This window comes from Stenella coeruleoalba (assembly GCF_951394435.1).
Source record: "Stenella coeruleoalba genome assembly, chromosome: 7".
Classification (NCBI taxonomy): Eukaryota; Metazoa; Chordata; class Mammalia; order Artiodactyla; family Delphinidae; genus Stenella; species Stenella coeruleoalba.
The window spans coordinates 103,125,643-103,141,598 of NC_137153.1; the positions used below are offsets into that span (position 1 = coordinate 103,125,643).

At 51.3% G+C, this 15,956-nt stretch overlaps 1 protein-coding gene across 1 annotated transcript in view; it reads left to right on the plus strand.

Moving 5' to 3' along the window:
• ZNF618 (zinc finger protein 618) overlaps positions 1-15,956 on the plus strand; it is a 184,405-nt gene that overhangs the window by 145,951 nt on the left and 22,498 nt on the right. Inside the window, exons 11-13 of the mRNA XM_079926009.1 lie at positions 9,301-9,540; positions 13,219-13,302; positions 15,369-15,413. Coding sequence (XP_079782135.1) covers positions 9,301-9,540; positions 13,219-13,302; positions 15,369-15,413 — 369 coding nt within the window. The remainder of the gene's footprint in view (positions 1-9,300; positions 9,541-13,218; positions 13,303-15,368; positions 15,414-15,956) is intronic.

Sequence of the window (15,956 nt, forward strand, 5' to 3'; positions counted from 1 at the left end):
CCTCACCTCTTCCAAGCACCTCCAAATGGTGTGGTTCCTGAGTCGCCACCCCCAAAGGCAGCACCATGTAATGCAGCTTTAGTCTGAACCAGTGCAGGGCCTAACCCAGGCTAGAGGATGGTCAGTTAGACAAGGCAGCTTTGCCCTTGGAGGTAGAAAGGGTAAGAAGTCAGAAGGAGTGCCAGGCTGGCCTCAGAAGCCCCGGGTATTAGTCCCAGTGGAGTCACAGGCATGTGTGTGGCCTTGGGCAGGCCCCAATCTCTCCCTCCTCCCCTGGCCTGGGAGGGAAAGGGTTCTAAGGATCCTTCCCACAGGGACATCCTGGCCTTCCATTCTCCCCATGCGGCTGATTTCCCAGCTTCCCTTTTGGATGTCAGAGGGGTCTGTATCCTTAGATCCCCAAGTATATGAGCTAAGAGGGCCCTCAGTCCTCAGCCAAAGTTCAGACAGGGCGGGGCTTAACCACATTGCAGGGCAGTAGGGCGGGGTGTTTAAGAGGTATTTGGTATTTGCTTTTGTTTTTCACAAAAGAGCTATGGGGATCCCACTCCACAGTCCGTGGATGGGAAGGTTTAGGTTCAGGGAGGGGAAGGGATTATGCAAGGTCATCAGGGTGCAAGGTGCCTAGAGGGCCCAACCCTCCTGGAGCACAGGCCCCTGGGCCCCTGAGGACTTTCAGGTGGGCAGGGAGGGGTGTCCAGAGCTCAGGCGGTGGAGGAGGTGGCTTCCCCAGGAAGTCCTGCCTGCTGCGCAGAGCGGCAGGACTGAGGGGTCTCCCTCAGATGGGGAGCACCCATCCTTAGGTGGAATACTGGGCTAAGGTTCTCATACTGCTCGGCCCCTGACTGCTGGGTAACCTTGGACCTGTCACTTCCGTTCTCTGGGCTCAGTTTTCCCACCTGTGGGAGCTCTCGAGGTCTCTTCAGCCCAGGGGTCTGGATTCCAGCCATCTGCAGTATAAGGAGACCCTCAGGCAGGCATCTGCAGTGGCGCGATTACAGGAGCCTCTCCTGCCACCCACGCTAAGCATGTACGGGTTATTTATTGCCCACGACGTGGCCAGGTCCTGTGGGGGGGGGAGAGGCCACAGCTTACACTGGGTGGGCACTAACCCATCCATTTGACCCACTCACGGTGCTGGTGCTGGAGCATCAGGGCTGTGGCTTGAGCTCCATGGCTCAGACCCCTCTGGGGATCCCGCTCTCCATGGGCAGGGACGGGGCAATTGTGTGTGGGTACCTGCTTACCTGTGCTCTCCGGGGAAGCAGCAACTGCCCCGCTGCCTGGTGCCCAGAGGCGTTGCTACGCAGAATGCACTTACGGTTAGGTGTTAGTTACAAAGCCATCCTGCAGCTTGGGTTTCAGCCTTTGGAGAAAACCTTCAGTGCTGTTTCTGCTCTTTCCCCAAATGGCTCTTGCTGGAACAAGCTGAATAAGGTCATGGAGTTGATAAGAGGAGGAGCTTGGCTTGAACCCTGACAGGCCCCCTCCAGGCCCATACTCTTAACCATGAAGTTCTCCTGCATCACATGTCAGATGGTACAGCAGGAAGGGGTGCTTCGTTTGTACCCTGATTACTTCCCTAACATCCAGGTACTTCTCTCCTGAAAGGCTGTCTGCTCTTTCTCTGTTCCTCATTTTCTTGTTCTCTCTATCGTGAACTCTCTTTGTCTTTCTGCATCTGTTTGTTGAGTGCATCTCTTCTTTATTACTGAAGTCTAGGGACTCCGTGATCATCTGTGTTTAAAATTACAGAGAGAGATTTAGGTTAGATCCAACAGAGGATTGATTCTCCAAAGCTGACCAAGAAATAGCCCCTCCAGTGGCCTTTGGATCTAGATATTTGTATGTCCATGGGTTCTGTGTGGAATTGGGGGCTGGACTTGATGGCTTCATCAAGTGGTACTCAGGGCCAGGCCTTGAGAGACCCTGGGTCTCCTGAGAGCATCCAGAGAGACGTAGGCTGACTGGAAGGAGGTGTAACGAAATGGAGTCATATAATATGTACTCTTTGGGGTCTGACTGCTTTCACTTAGCAAAATGTTTTTAAGATTCATACATGTTGTATATATCAGTTCATTCTTTTTTTTTTTACTGCTGAGCAATGTTCTGTTGTGCGCAAGTACCACAGTTTGTTGAGCCATTGGCTTGTTCATTTGAATTGTTTCCAGTTTTAGGCTATTATGAATAAAGCTGCTATTGAAAATGCTTGTACTAGGCTTTCTGTGTTCATTTCTCTTGGATAAATTCCAGGGAGTAGAATTGATAGGTCATAGGGGAGAGTATGTTTACCTTTTTAAGAACCGACAAACCATTTCCCAAGATGACTGGGAAATGCGCCTTTCACTAGCGCCTTTCACTCCCACCAGCCACAGATGGGAGTTGCACTTGCTCCAAATTCTTGCCAACAATTTGGTGGTAGGAAGCCACTCTGGTGAGTGTGTAGTGGTATTTCATTGTGGTGTTAATTTGTATTTTCCTGATGACTCATGATGTTGAGCACCTTTTCATTTGCTTATTAGCCATTCGTATATTTTACTTTGGAAACTGTTTAAGTCTTCCCATTTTTTTTGGTTGGGTTGTTTGTCTTTTTATTGTTAAATTGGAGGAGTTCTTTATACACTCTAGATCCAGGGTCTTTATCAAATATATATTTTGTGGACATTTTCTCTCAGTCTTTGGTGTGACTGTTGATTTTCATATAGTATCTTTTGATGAGCAGTTTTTCATTTTAATGAAGTCTAATTTATCAGGTTTTTTATGGTTAGTGTTTTCTCAGTTCTACTCAGGATATCCTTGCCTACCTCAAGGTGGTGAAGATACTCTTCTTTATTATCTTTTAGAATCTTTATACTTTCAGCTTTTACATTTAAGTCTCTGATCCATTTTAAGTTAATTTTTGTGAATGATGAGAGGTTTGATTTGAGATTAACTTTATTCCATATGACTGGTTGTTCCAACACCATTTGTTGAAAAGATTGTCCTTTTTCCATGACATTGCATTGAGACCTTTGTTGAAAATCAGTTGAATGCGTAAGTACGTGTGAGTTTATTTCTGTTCCACTGATCTATTTGCCTGTGTTGGTGCCAACATGGTCTTATTTACTGTAAGTCTTAAATCAGGTACTCTCAGTTTTTCAACCTTGTGTATTTTTAAGAATATTTTTCTTAAAACAAGGAACTTTGCCTTGCAATATAAATGTTAGTCTTATTGCCAATTGCTACAAAAAAATCCAGCTGGGATTTTGTTTAGGATTACACTGAATCTATCGACCAATCTGGGGAGAATAGACATCATAATAATAGTCGATCTTCCACTTCATGAACATAGTGTATCTCTCCATTGGTTTAGGTCTATTTAAATTTCTCTCAGCAATAGTTTGTATTTTCAGAGCAGAGGTCTTTTACATATTTCATTAAATTATATCTAAGTATTTTATGGGGTTTTTTGATGCTACTGTGATTTTTTTATTTTCCAGTTTTTGTTGCTATGATTTTTGTATATATTGAATTTGTATCCTGCAACTTTGTTAAATTCACTTATTAGTTCTCTTAGCTTTTTTCTAAATTTATCTGAATTTTTCTTGTACATACTGATGTCATCTGCTAATAAAGACAGCCTTACTTCTTTTTTTCTAATCTGTATTCCTTTTATTATTCTCTTTCTTCCCCATTATGCTGATTAGGACCCTCCAGTTCAATGCTGAATAAATGAAATGTGTGGATATCTCTGCCTAGTTTCCAGTCACAGGGTTCAGTTTTTCATCGTTAAGTATGATCATTTCCATCATTAAGTATTATGTTAGCTAAAATAGGTTTTCATAGATGCCCCTTTGTCAGTTGAGGAAGTTACCTTCTATTTCTAATTTACTGAAAGTTTTTATCAGAAATTGGTGTTAGGTGTTTTTTCTGCATCTGTTGAGATGATCCTATGATTCTTATCTTTTATTCTGATAATGTGGTAAATTACATGGATTTTTTTTTTTTTTTTTTTTTTTTTGCGGTACGCGGGCCTCTCACTGTTGTGGCCTCTCCCGTTGCGGAGCACAGGCTCCGGACGCGCAGGCTCAGCGGCCATGGCTCACGGGCCCAGCCGCTCCGCGGCACGTGGGATCCTCCCGGACCGGGGCACGAACCCGCGTCCCCTGCCTCGGCAGGCGGACTCTCAACCACTGCGTCACCAGGGGAGCCCAACATTTCTTATACTGTAGGTCTGTTGATGAAAGATTCTCTTAATTGAAAGTGTTTTTATTTCACCTTTTCTTTTGAAGGATATTTTCTTTGGATATGAAATTCTAGGTTGAGATATTTTTCTTTCAGCATTTTAAAAATGTCATTCCTTTATCTTCTGGCTTATGTTGTTTCTGATGAGAATTCAGAGATCATTCTGATTGTCGTTCTGTATTTAATGGGTCTCTTTTCTCTGAATGCTTTTAAATATTTCTCTATATTACTAATTTTCAGCAGTTTGATTACGATGTATAGTTTTCCTCGTGTTTATCCTGTTTGGGGTTCACTGAGCTTCTTAGATCAGTGGGTTTATATTTTTCCTCAGATTTGGAAATTTTTCAGCCAGTATTTCTGCAAATATTTTTCTTCCCCAATCTCTTCCTTCTCCTGTTGAGACTTTAATTGCATATATATTAGATTGATTTATGATGTTTACAGATCATCAGTTGAAGCTCTGTTCGGTTTTCCAGCCTTGTTTTCCCTCTGTGTTTCAATTTGGATAATTTCTAGTGTCCTGTGTACAAGTTTACTGATCTTTTCTTCTACGGTCTTACTTGTTTCATTAGAAATGTCCATCAAGTGAATTTTACATTTCAGCTATCGTATTTTTCGTCTCTGTAATTTCCACTTGGTTCCTTTTTACATTGTTTCTTTCATTATATTCATATTATCCTTTAAGTGTTTGAGCATATTTATAATAGCCGTGTTAAGGTCCTTGGCTGCTAACGCCATCATCCCTGTCATTTCTTTATGTTCCTGTTGATTTTTTTTCTCTTGATTATTCCTCACATTTTCCCACTTCCCCTAACAAATAAGTTTGTATTCTGTGCTGAACATTGTGGATGCATATGCTGTGTTGCTGAGTGTGTGGATTTTGTTGTCTTCTTCTAAAAAGTGTTGAATTTTGTCCTGGCATCTGGCAGGCAGTTCATCTACTTACAGATCAACTCGATACTTCAAAGCCTTGTTTTAAAGCTGTGTTAGGGCAGTTCCAGAGCAGTCCTTATTCTAGGGTTAGAGTAATCCTTCTGAGGCATGGCTTTTCTGGGTCTCAACTGAATGCTGGAGGTATTCAGCAAGATCTCTCCTCTGGCAGGTGGAACTCGGACATCTCCTTGCCTTTTGCCACCTCTGAATCTTCAGTCAGCTCCCCGCATCCCCCGCCCCCCCCAAGCAGCTGTTGGTTGCCAGTCTTTGCAGAGGCTCCCTCTGTACAAATACAGTTTGGTGTTCAGCCAGAGACTTCAAGGGGCCCCTCTGCCCGTTTCTGGAGTTGTTTTTTTGCACAATTGCCTCCTCTTTGTTATTCTTCCCTGTCAATTCCAGCTGCCTCAGAAGCCCTGAACTCTGATCACTGTCTCTCAGATCAGTGAGATTACAGCGCATCCTTCCAGCTCTACCTCTGTGCTGTGGTCCAGAGGGTCTATCCTAGCAGAGAGCTGGGGTGATCCTGGGGCTCAGAGCAGGTCTTCTTTCATGAATCACAGTCTTGCACCATCTACATTCAGAGTCTGAAAGTTCTTGTTCCATGCATTTTGTCCAGCTTTACAGTTGAATCTGGAGGAGGGCTAGTCCTGTACCAGGTATACATACCATCGTGGCCAGAAGTGTAAGGTCTCCAGTTCTCTTTCTAAGACGAAAATCTGTGAGCAGTGGTTCCCAAATGAGATTCCTCTTGCATCACCTCTCCCTTGCATTCCCTCCTCTAGCCTTTGAGCACCCTATTCCCTTTTGCCTCCAATGCGTTTCCACCCCCCTCTACTGCGTTAAAGGTTTCAGGGAAATCCTCTGGTCTTCCCTGCCTCTCCGCTGCATGGTTACCTTTCTTGAATCCTTATAGTATCTGAATTTCTGTTCCAGTTAAATTTTCAGCCTTACAGGAAGAAGAGACCACGTGCTGTCTTACTTGTAATATCTCTTATGTGTAAATATCTCATACCTTTCTTACTAGGCCAGTCTGCCAGTCTGAATTGCTTTCTTCCTTTCTCAGTGAGAGCCCAGGTAGGAATATCAGCCTGATAACATTCCATGTGAGAAAGTCAACAGATGGAGCAAAAGGTTGAGTGAAATGAGTTAGGAGCCTGGGAAGTTTATCTTGGCTCGGCACTGATCTCCTCTGTGACCCTGGCATGGTGCCCGTACCTCTCTGAGCCTCTTTGTCCCTAGCTGCCTTATACCCTTGGTACCAGTGGGAGGATAACATGTGAGAAGCTTCTTTCGCCCTCTCTTGGGCATCCCATCTTTAATGTGCTCTGTTTAAGTGCTTCTGAGCCGTTCGTGCTTTGATTCCTGGTTCCACAGTATCTGTTGAGCACTTCCTGTGTGTTAGGGAATGTGTCAGGCACTGAGTGCGTGGTTGGACCAAAGTGGCAGAGTCCCTACCCCCACGGAACATACAGGGTAATGGGGAAAGAGGCATTGATCAAAGATCACACCCTGGGTCATCATTGGTGGCAGTCAGATCTTGGAAGGGAACAAGGGAGGCGACTGGAAGATAAATGACCAGGTGGGGTATCAGGGAGGGCTTCCGGAGGAAGTGATGTTTAGGTGGAGGTATGTAGGACCAGCAGTAGTAATCCAGGCAGAAACTGGAGGGAAGAACATTCCAGGCAGAGGGGATACCATGAGCAAAGGCCATGAAACTTGGAAGAGAGAGGGGTTGACTGAGAGGGCAAGAACTGGGCAGGCCCCAGGCAAGGGTTTACTGTATCATGTGCTTTTGGGTGTCCTGAGCTCCCTGCCACGGGGAAGGAGGGGCTCTCCCACACGGAACGCCAGGATTTTGACAGCAGGCTCGCAGACCATGAAAAGATCTGGTCCAGAGGGTCTCCTAGAAACCATTCTGCGGGTGGAGACGAGGCCTAAGAGGGGAAGCAACACGCTCTGTTTATTGCTCAGAAATTCTCTGTCCCTTGTGCCCAGGTGCCCGGGGGTGTGTTAGTGCCTAAGGGGACCACATGGCCTGTGCAAAGACCTCCATGAGAAGCTGGCAGGCTTGAGCCCCCGTCCCATCCTGGCACTAACTTTCTGTGTGGCTGTAAACTTATTAACCATTCTGGGCCTTGGTTTCCTTATTCCTAAAAAATACCATTAATAACTGTTTGCATCTGAAGAGTAGTTTACCGGTCAAGGTGCTTCCGTGACCTGTGTGGATTCTCACAAAATCCCCGTGAGGCTGGTAGTGCAGAGATGGGTGTCCTGCTCTCATCAGTGGAGGTGAGGTGGGAAAAGTGAGGCCAAGAGGGGAATAAAGAGTCCAAGACCGCAGAAGCCGGAGGTGACAGACGAGATTCAGAGGTGGGTCAGGCTCACCGCACACTCAGGGCTGCTTCCGTTAAACAGCGAACCACAAGCTGTGGTCCCCAAACTGCGCTTCAGGGAGACAGGGGAGAAATCAGAGATGGGACGCTGGACGCCTCCCTCAGAGTTTGATGTGTAGGTTTATCCCGTGGCTAAGAAAAAAACAATTGAGAATTGGGAGATGAGCCACCCTTCCGGTTGAACTCGGGACCTTCAAGGTCTTTCACTCTGAAAGGGAGGGGGGGAGAAAGGGGGATCATATGTAAGTATCCTTCCCCACCCACCCGTCTCCAGTTCCTGATTGAGAAAGTGAGAATCTGGAGAGTGGGGTGGCGGGGAAGAGGAGTGGCGGGGGACACCTGTGTTCTCCACAGACTGAGCCTGGGGGATTCCTCCTGGGGCTTGGGGGGGGCAGGTGAGGGCTTGCTTACGGGGCCACGACCAAAGGACGCCCCATCCCCAGCTCCTGGCATCTGGCTGCTACTGAGGTGGAAAGGCAGTGACCTCCCCAGAGGGACAAGGGGGGCCAGCCTGAGTCCTCTGAGCTCACCTCAGGGCCTTGGGTCCTGTATGACCTTGAACAAGGCCCTGATTCCTGCGTCTCTGGGCCTGGGCTTCCTCCGGCCAGGAGTGGGCAGAGGTGGAAGGTCAGGGAGCGCCCGTCTATTTTGGCTATGAGAGCCGTGGGCGCAGCGTCTGGTGCCCAGGATGGACACTGCCCTGGGAGCAGGGGTGTAAGAAGGTCTCTCCTCTGCCCCTGAGGCAGGCAGCAGGGCAGCATCCTTCCCAGGCTCTGGCCAGGCTCTGCGGCAAGGTGGTGCCCTTGAGATGTTCCCAGTGCCGGTGGCTTCCGTGAGCCCCCGGTCAGCCCCGGAGGGGTCCCTTCTCTTGCCGTCTGGTCCACTCTTGCCCTCCGGGAAGAGTTGCAGTTGAGTGAAACCACTGCCTCCCCTTTCGGTTGGAAGGTGGCACTGTGGCCACATTCAGGGGCTTGCCACCCCGGTAACTATGTCTCCGGGCAGCGTGCAGGAGGCTGCCACCTGATACCAGCCGAGCTGGAGACCCGCTGAGGGTCAGGGCCCCCCACCCCTGTTCTCAGTAACTCCAGTTTCTGCAGAGAAGGCGGGCAGGGGAGGCAGGAGGTGTGGGAAATGGTGACACAGGCTGCCCCTAACCCCACCAGGGAGCTGCTGCACTGATTTCCAATAAAGCGTCAGGTGTTGGGTCGAGCACTGTCCCCTGAGATTGTCAATCCCAGGCAGTGCCCAGGAGTTCCACGAGCCCCTTCCCGTAAGACCGTGGGGCGACATTGGGCCCTCTGCTCTTCCCCTCTCCCGTCAATCAACCCTGCACGTCTCTGCCTCTCTGTCGTCTATCGTTACTGCTGAGCCAGCCTGCCTTGGAAGGAAAAGAGGCTCAGGAGTCAGCATTTTAGAAAATGCATTTGAGCCTGGGTCGACTAATTCAAGTGCCCCAAGCGTGGGTCACAGGCCGAGTTCTTAGACACGCAGAGCCTGGGTTGGTCAAGGGTTATGGGTGACCCAGCCAGTGGGCTGGTCAGTGGCCTCCAAGTAATGCTGAGTGTGAGCTGGCGATCAGGCTTCCCTCGAGGAGAAGCTGGGGAAGGTTCTAGACTCCCAGACTTTTCTCAGGCTCCAGGTGGGAGCCAGAGCCCTTGCTCTCTGTGGACCAAGAAGTTTTGGTCCTCGAGCGTAGGGGTACTTGGTCGGTTCCAAGCTCCCTCGGCAACTGAGAGCGTGACCCTCTCAGGTACTGCCCCCGGGTGGGAGCCACCGGACGATCCAGACACGGGGTCTGAGTGTTCGCATCCAGAGGTCTCCCCGTCTCCACGCTTCGTGGCAGCGAAGACCCAGACGAACCAGTCGGGGAAAAAGGCTCCGGCCTCCGTGGTCCGATGCGCTACCCTCTTACACCGCACCCCTCCAGCCACCCAAACCCCGACGTTCCGCACTCCAAATTCGGGATCTCCGGCAAGCAAGGCAACTGCAGGTACCAATGGCCTATGTTACCCTCACACTTCCTCCACTCCCCGCCCTTCTCCCCACCTGCCACAGCTGTGCCCGGGGTCATTGTTCCCTTGCAAGAGCGAGGGTGGTGGTCCCTAGCTCTCTGGGACGAATCTGGGGTTCCCGGCTCTGCCTCAGGCTGGCTCTGTGACCACGGCAAGCCACCTAGCCTCTCTGAGTCTAGGTTTTCTTACCCTAAATCAGAGGGTTGTACAAGATGGTTTGCAAACTAAGTTTTTTAAGTAGGAGAATGTTTTTCTCCCCAAGTCATGGCCTAAGGGGTTTTAAATTCTTTCAAATTAATTGCCAACCTTTGAGCATTAGGAGATTTATATATGAAACTTTTGATTTCTGGCTTACATTGAAAAGTCAGATCTGGCAGTCCTGGGCCCACTTTCCTCAGGGTAGCAGTTGCCTTGGGGCCGAGCCACAGCTGCCTCCTTCAGTAGAGCGTGTGCTCTCCGGTTTTCCACAGTCCCCACCACTCCCTCCTGCCTCCCCAATACAGTGGCCACGTGGCAGGTGCCATGTCTCATTGTGATCACACTGTTGTCTGTCTCACATCCAGCCCAGTTCATCCATTTACGTCACCTGCCTGGACCCTCTTGGCATGAGTTCGCATCCCCCATTTTTCAGAAAACCCAGTCTAAAAACTCATTTCTACGAAGAGCTGCTCTCCGTGAAGAAGAGTGTTTGGCTGGGAGCTCTGTTCTCTTGGCCTCCCTCTCCCTCACTGTTCAGGAAACCCCTCCGTGAGCCATAGCCCAGCGGGAAGCCAACGGATGCCCACTCCAGTGTTGTCTGAGTCTACGCAGAAAGGGCTCAGACTCTGGAAGGGCGAACAGGCAGTGAACCGTGCACACCAGCCATTTCTTACCAGTTATCGGGGAATGATAAGACACACTGTGTGCTGAGCACCAGCTGATCAGGAGTCCTGATTCACACCTGGATGGAAAGAGCCTTGGGCCTTCTCCCTAGATATGTGGGATGTGGGGTAGAGTGAAGACTTGGTCATTCTGGGACTACGGGCCTTTCAGATACCCTCAAGAGGCCCAACGTTATCCATTAAAAATATACAAGTGATCAAACTGAGAACTCACTCAGATGAACCAGGGGGCTGGACCGATCACAGCCACGTGATGAGTGGTGCTCGCCTTTCCTCTGGTTCAGAAAGCTAACCAGGAGCAAGGACGTGGTTCTTAAAAATATTTGAAGCTATGCTTAAGTGCTTAGATCTCCCGAAAGGAGAGTAAGTCGTTAATCAACTTTGAAGGTAATGGTGTTCAGCTACTGTGTAGAGAAGAGCTAGTAGCCATTGTTTTTTGGCAACAGTAGGTATAAATCAGTTAAACAGGCTGGTCGTCACGGACTTATTGGTGGTAGATACTGGCTCAACTAAATAATGGGATCACGGCTTTCAGATCTTGATTTTACTCTCGACCTTGTGGCCGGGAGTTTTTGCATCTGCAGTTTCTGCAGAGAACTGCCTGTAGGGCCTGTGTGGTCTGTGGCAGCTCTCAGAGCCCAGAGTCACCAAGTAAGCATCACAAGCAATGGGGCTTGCCTTTGGCTGCCTTTTTGTGACCTGGAAGACTTGTGATGGGTGTCACACCTGGACTACTAGCTGCGCAGGTCAGGGGACACCAGGTTGTGAGCCGGAGCCTGCTGTTGGAGCTGGAAGTCATCACTGCCCCCGTCATGCTAGAACAGGCAGCCGCTCCCGTGCGTGTGTGTTTGTGTGTGTGTGTGTGTGTGTGTGCGCGCGCGCGCGCGCGCGCCTGCGCGGGGATGTCCCCTGTGGAGCCGCTCGCTGGTTTTCAGCCAGAGGTCCCTATAGCAGGGGTAGCTGATCACAATCTGCTTTACCAGCTGAGCCATAGGAGGCTAATTATAAGAGTTTGCAACCTTAGTTGTGCTGAATTGTACCAATGTGTTGGTCAGGCTGCACGAAAATCCTCCATAGATGGGTAACCGTCCCCTGCATGCATGAGATTTAAGATGGCAGAAGGAACCGCTTCCCTGCCCCAGCCCCTTTTAAAAAGGAAGCATCTGTCCCAAGAATGAAATCTCCTTATTCTGCCATCTTAAAGGGTTAGGAGCTTAGTCAGGCCCAGGAACTTGACAACCTCACTCTCTCTGTGTTTTCACCTATAAGATGGGCATGACAGCGTGGACCTCATAGGGCGATTGGAGGATTATGTGGATGTAAAGCATCTGGACCAGTGCCTGGCCCATAGCAGGTGCTTCGTAAATAAGAGTCCCCCCGTTTTTCCTAGGTGGAGAGTTGAGGGGCTTTCTTTGCCGATTTACAGATGGTATCTTGAAGTGGGCAGGTGTGTAGCTCTCAGTCCAGGCATTTTACAGACACAGTTAGAAGAGAGGGTCTTGTGTGTGATGTTGTCAACAGCCTCTGCAAAGCGGAGGCTGCCTCAGGAGGCACTGTCAGAGTCGGGGGCGGGGGAATTGAGCAGGGGCTATAGGAGCCACCTGGGGCTTCCTTTCCCATCACCCCAGTGACCGTCTGGAACCTCGGCTCCCATAGTATGAGCGCTTGCCCTCCTGGCGTAGGGTGGCCTGGGTGACAATGGCATTTCCCAGAATCACCATTTTCGAAGGATGTTAAGGAATCTCATATTTTTAATTGGGCTTCAGTGGCCGATTCTATTTGGGAAGGTCGGGTTCAGTGAAGCTAGATGGGTCTCTCTCCGGTCGAACTTCTCAGAGCCTTTGATATCCTCATGCAAGCTGTTTCTCCTTAAGAAATGCTGCTGGGTCAGCTGCTCATCCCAGATTGACTTGTTCCCAGAAGCCTTTGTATCCTGGCACATCCAGCATCCCCACTGAGCAGCTTGGAAAAGCCGTCGCCTTCTGGCTCAGACGTTCGAGACAGAACGTGGGTGTCTCCCACCTGGTTGGACCCTTTCTCTGACTCCGGCGTTTACAGAGAGTTCTGGGAGAAGGCGAGCCACTCAGGAAGGCACGTCAGTGGAGACACCCCAGAATCACTCAGGGAGCCAGTCCCTTGCCCCCGGTGAACCCCGACCAGACCTCACCTGGTCTTTGGCCTCCCAGGGTGTGGGGCTACCCGGCTCAGCCTATCATGACATCTCTGCCACCCAGGGACCCCTTCCACCCTCTGGCCCTCCTCTCTGCCGGAGCCACCCCCAGGAAGCAGTCTGTCACCCTCCCCGCTCCTTGGTGGGGCCTGTGTCAGCAGAATCGGGCAGAGCAAGTCGCGAGTGGCAGATCCAGATTACTTAGTGTCACATGTGGCTCCCCAGGGGTCAGAGATGGGAGACCCTGGCCTGTGTACCATCTACTCGATCAGTTGGAGCTCAGGAGTGCGCCCACATCCCACACACATCCCCCCCGTGCCTGGACCGCCACCCACCCTGGGCACTGTCGGGGGCCTCCTGGGACCCTGACGAGGTATCAGGCAATTCAGGTGAGCCTGAGGAACTGCAGGTTTGGGGTTTGGGGTTCTGGAGCCCATCCCTCTGCTGGTTCCCCAGCATAAAGCCTCAGGCACTCAAGCAGCCCAGGGGCCGGGGCAGTTCCCGCGTCCCTGGCCTCCCAAGCCCCCTCTGGCATGCCCCGCCCTTTGGACCTGTTGCTGACCCATCACCGTGGTGTTTCCTTGCTCTCTCCTCTCCCCACCCAGCAGAAAGCGCTTTCAGTCGGAGGGTAGAAGGCAAAGCACAAAACCACTTTGAAGAGACGAATAGCAGTTCCCAAAACTCCAGCGGTGAGTGTGCCCCGTGACAGTCACCCTGTGCTGCCGCCTCAGTCCGCTGCGGGACCTCTGCGGTGCGTGATGGGGCGGGGTGTCGGGAGGAGGCTGAGAGCAGAGCGTTAGAGGGCGGCCAGAGCCCGGCAGGCAGAAGCGGGAGGGACATCCCTCCGGGCCTCAGGAGCATCTCCGGGACTGTGGATCCTCTTTGTCTCTTCCCCATGGAGAGAGGAACTCCCCTGCCCCATGACCTGTGTGATATACTGACTTGGATGGCCCCCTTTGAGCCATTGCTATGCTTATAGGATGAACATCACAGCCATTTTTTTTTCCAGAAGAAGCAAAGCGGGTACAGTAGAGAGAGCTGTGGCCTAAGAGCCGGAGGCCCCAAGTTCTGGTCCCCTTTTGGACCTGGGAACGTCCAAAGGTTCCCTTCCAGCCCCTACCAGCCCAAGTAGGCTTGCCTGAAGTTCCCAGTGGTGTTTTGGCGCCCCCTGGTGGTTGCCTCCTGCAGGACTCTAGTGGAACCCTAGAGCACCTTAGAGCAGCCGAAAGCCACTGTCCCCAGCCAGACCTGGGGCCAGCCTGGCGGAGCCATGCGTGAGCACAAGCAGCCTCTGCCCGAGAAAGGCACAGCAATCTGGTCTGCACAGTGCCAGCCAGGGCAGGGTGTAAAAAAGGTTTTGGTACTTCCTTTATACTGAGGTAAGCCATCACTCACTTTCTTGCTCAATTAAAGTTTACTTCACCAGATTAGGTGTTGGCCTGTGCTCAGCACCGTGCTGGGCCCTGCCTGGGTGCAGACAGATGATGCACGTGGCGTGACCACCAGTCAGGGGCTTTATGAAACATCCAGGAGCGCAGACTTGCACGTGCAAGCTTCCTCAGTGATCTGAGCTCCAGCCGAGGCTCGACCCCAGCTCCACCATCCACAAGCCGGTGACTTGAGCTCGCCTCTCGATCTCACCTCTGCTGTGGAATGGGCATGGCACACACGTCCCTGTGGTGGGGAAGATTCAGAGGGTGCCCTGCAGAGTTCACACACTCACATGGTAGGCTGTTTGGGAGGTGGTGGTGTTTTTAAGTAAACCAAGTGATTTGATGAATAAGTGCTCCGAGGAAGGGAGTGAGGTGTGCCGTGGGAGCCCCGAGAATGTTGCCACGATCCTTTAAACCGTAGAGAGCATGTCGACTTTTCCAAACTGCTTCATCCTTTTGGAAGCTATAACCCACTCAGCCCCTCCAAAAGATGAGCCTTAAAGAACTGGAGTGACTGGCTCAAGGCCACACAGGAATAAGCAGCAGAGCCAGGACTGAAACCGCGGTCTCCCGGGAGCCTTTGTTCCCAGCCAGCCAGGCTGCACCCCCTGCCTCTCCTTCCACCAGAGCCGATGTTCAGAGTTGGGAATGACGGTGTGAAGCGCTGCTCCCGCCGGCAGCCACCATTTATTGAGCGCTTACTGTGTGCCTGGCACGTGTTCAGAGCTGTATGTGTCTTAACCTGTTTTCATCCTTACCACAGCCCAGTGAGGGTCAGTGTTATTGTTATCCCCACTTTTTGGATGAGGAAACTGAGGCTCAGGTGACGTTGATTGTTGCCCCAGGTGCCCAGCTTGTGAGTGGTGGAGCCAGGATTCCCGGTGTAGTCCGTCTGGCCCCGTTCTGCCGCCTCCTGCCTGTGAGGCTCGGCTGACCATGCCAGGAGGCGCGGGGAGCTGCCAGCAGACAGAAAAGCCCTCAAAGCGCAGCCCTCCCTTGGCCTCTCTGGTGTTTGGTGCCAGACAGTACCACCCCGGTGCCAGGACCTAGAAGCAGCTCCCAGCTCCCTGTCCTGAACCAGGCGGCCACACGTGGATATTTTCTCCTTGGCGCTCTGTGGGCTGACTTTTTGAAAGTTGGGGGTGTCCTGGAGGGATGGCCCCGGCTGATCTCGCCCTGCCCGTGCCCCAGCCCCACCCCAGCTGCCCCCTCCTCCTCCGAGAGCCCATCTGGCTCACTACTTCCTAAGGACAGAAGTAATGACTGTCATCTCCGAGCACCAGAACCAGAAGAGACTTAGCTAAACTGTTTCTCTTTTGCAGAAACTGCAAGTCCCCTGATTTCCAATCCTTTCCCTCTCCTACAGAGTAAGTGATGGTCCCGTCGGGGGGCTGGAGAGGGCGAGGCAGGGTAGGGAATGAACTCAGCCGGCCACACGTTCGGGCCCTCCCCAGAGCATCAGACCTGGGCCGCCCTCCCAGGTAAACCCAGTTGAAGGAGGTGGAGGCACAGGGAGACCCAGCCCAGGCGGGTGGAGGAGTTTGGACAGGTGTCGGGTAGAGCTGTGACCATGGGCGTCCTGACTCTGCCACCCCCAGCCCTGCAGGAACAAAGCCACCCTTTCCTGCTCATGGGGGCAGGCTCAGGACGCCTCTTCCGAGCGCATCTCCGCCATCCTCCTGCTGTCTTTTCCCTACTCGTTTTGGCTCTCTTCTCTCTTTCTTTTTCCTTCCACGTCCCTCTGCTGGGCACGCGTGCTCGCGTTCCTATGTGCTCTCATTCTTGCCGCCCTCCGGCCCGCTTCTCTTCCCTTTCCTGTCTTATCCCTGCTTCTCTAGCTCTTCTGTGTTTCTCCACTTCTCACCCTTTCTCTCACCCCTTCTCTCCTCCTCTTTACTGCCCTCCACGTC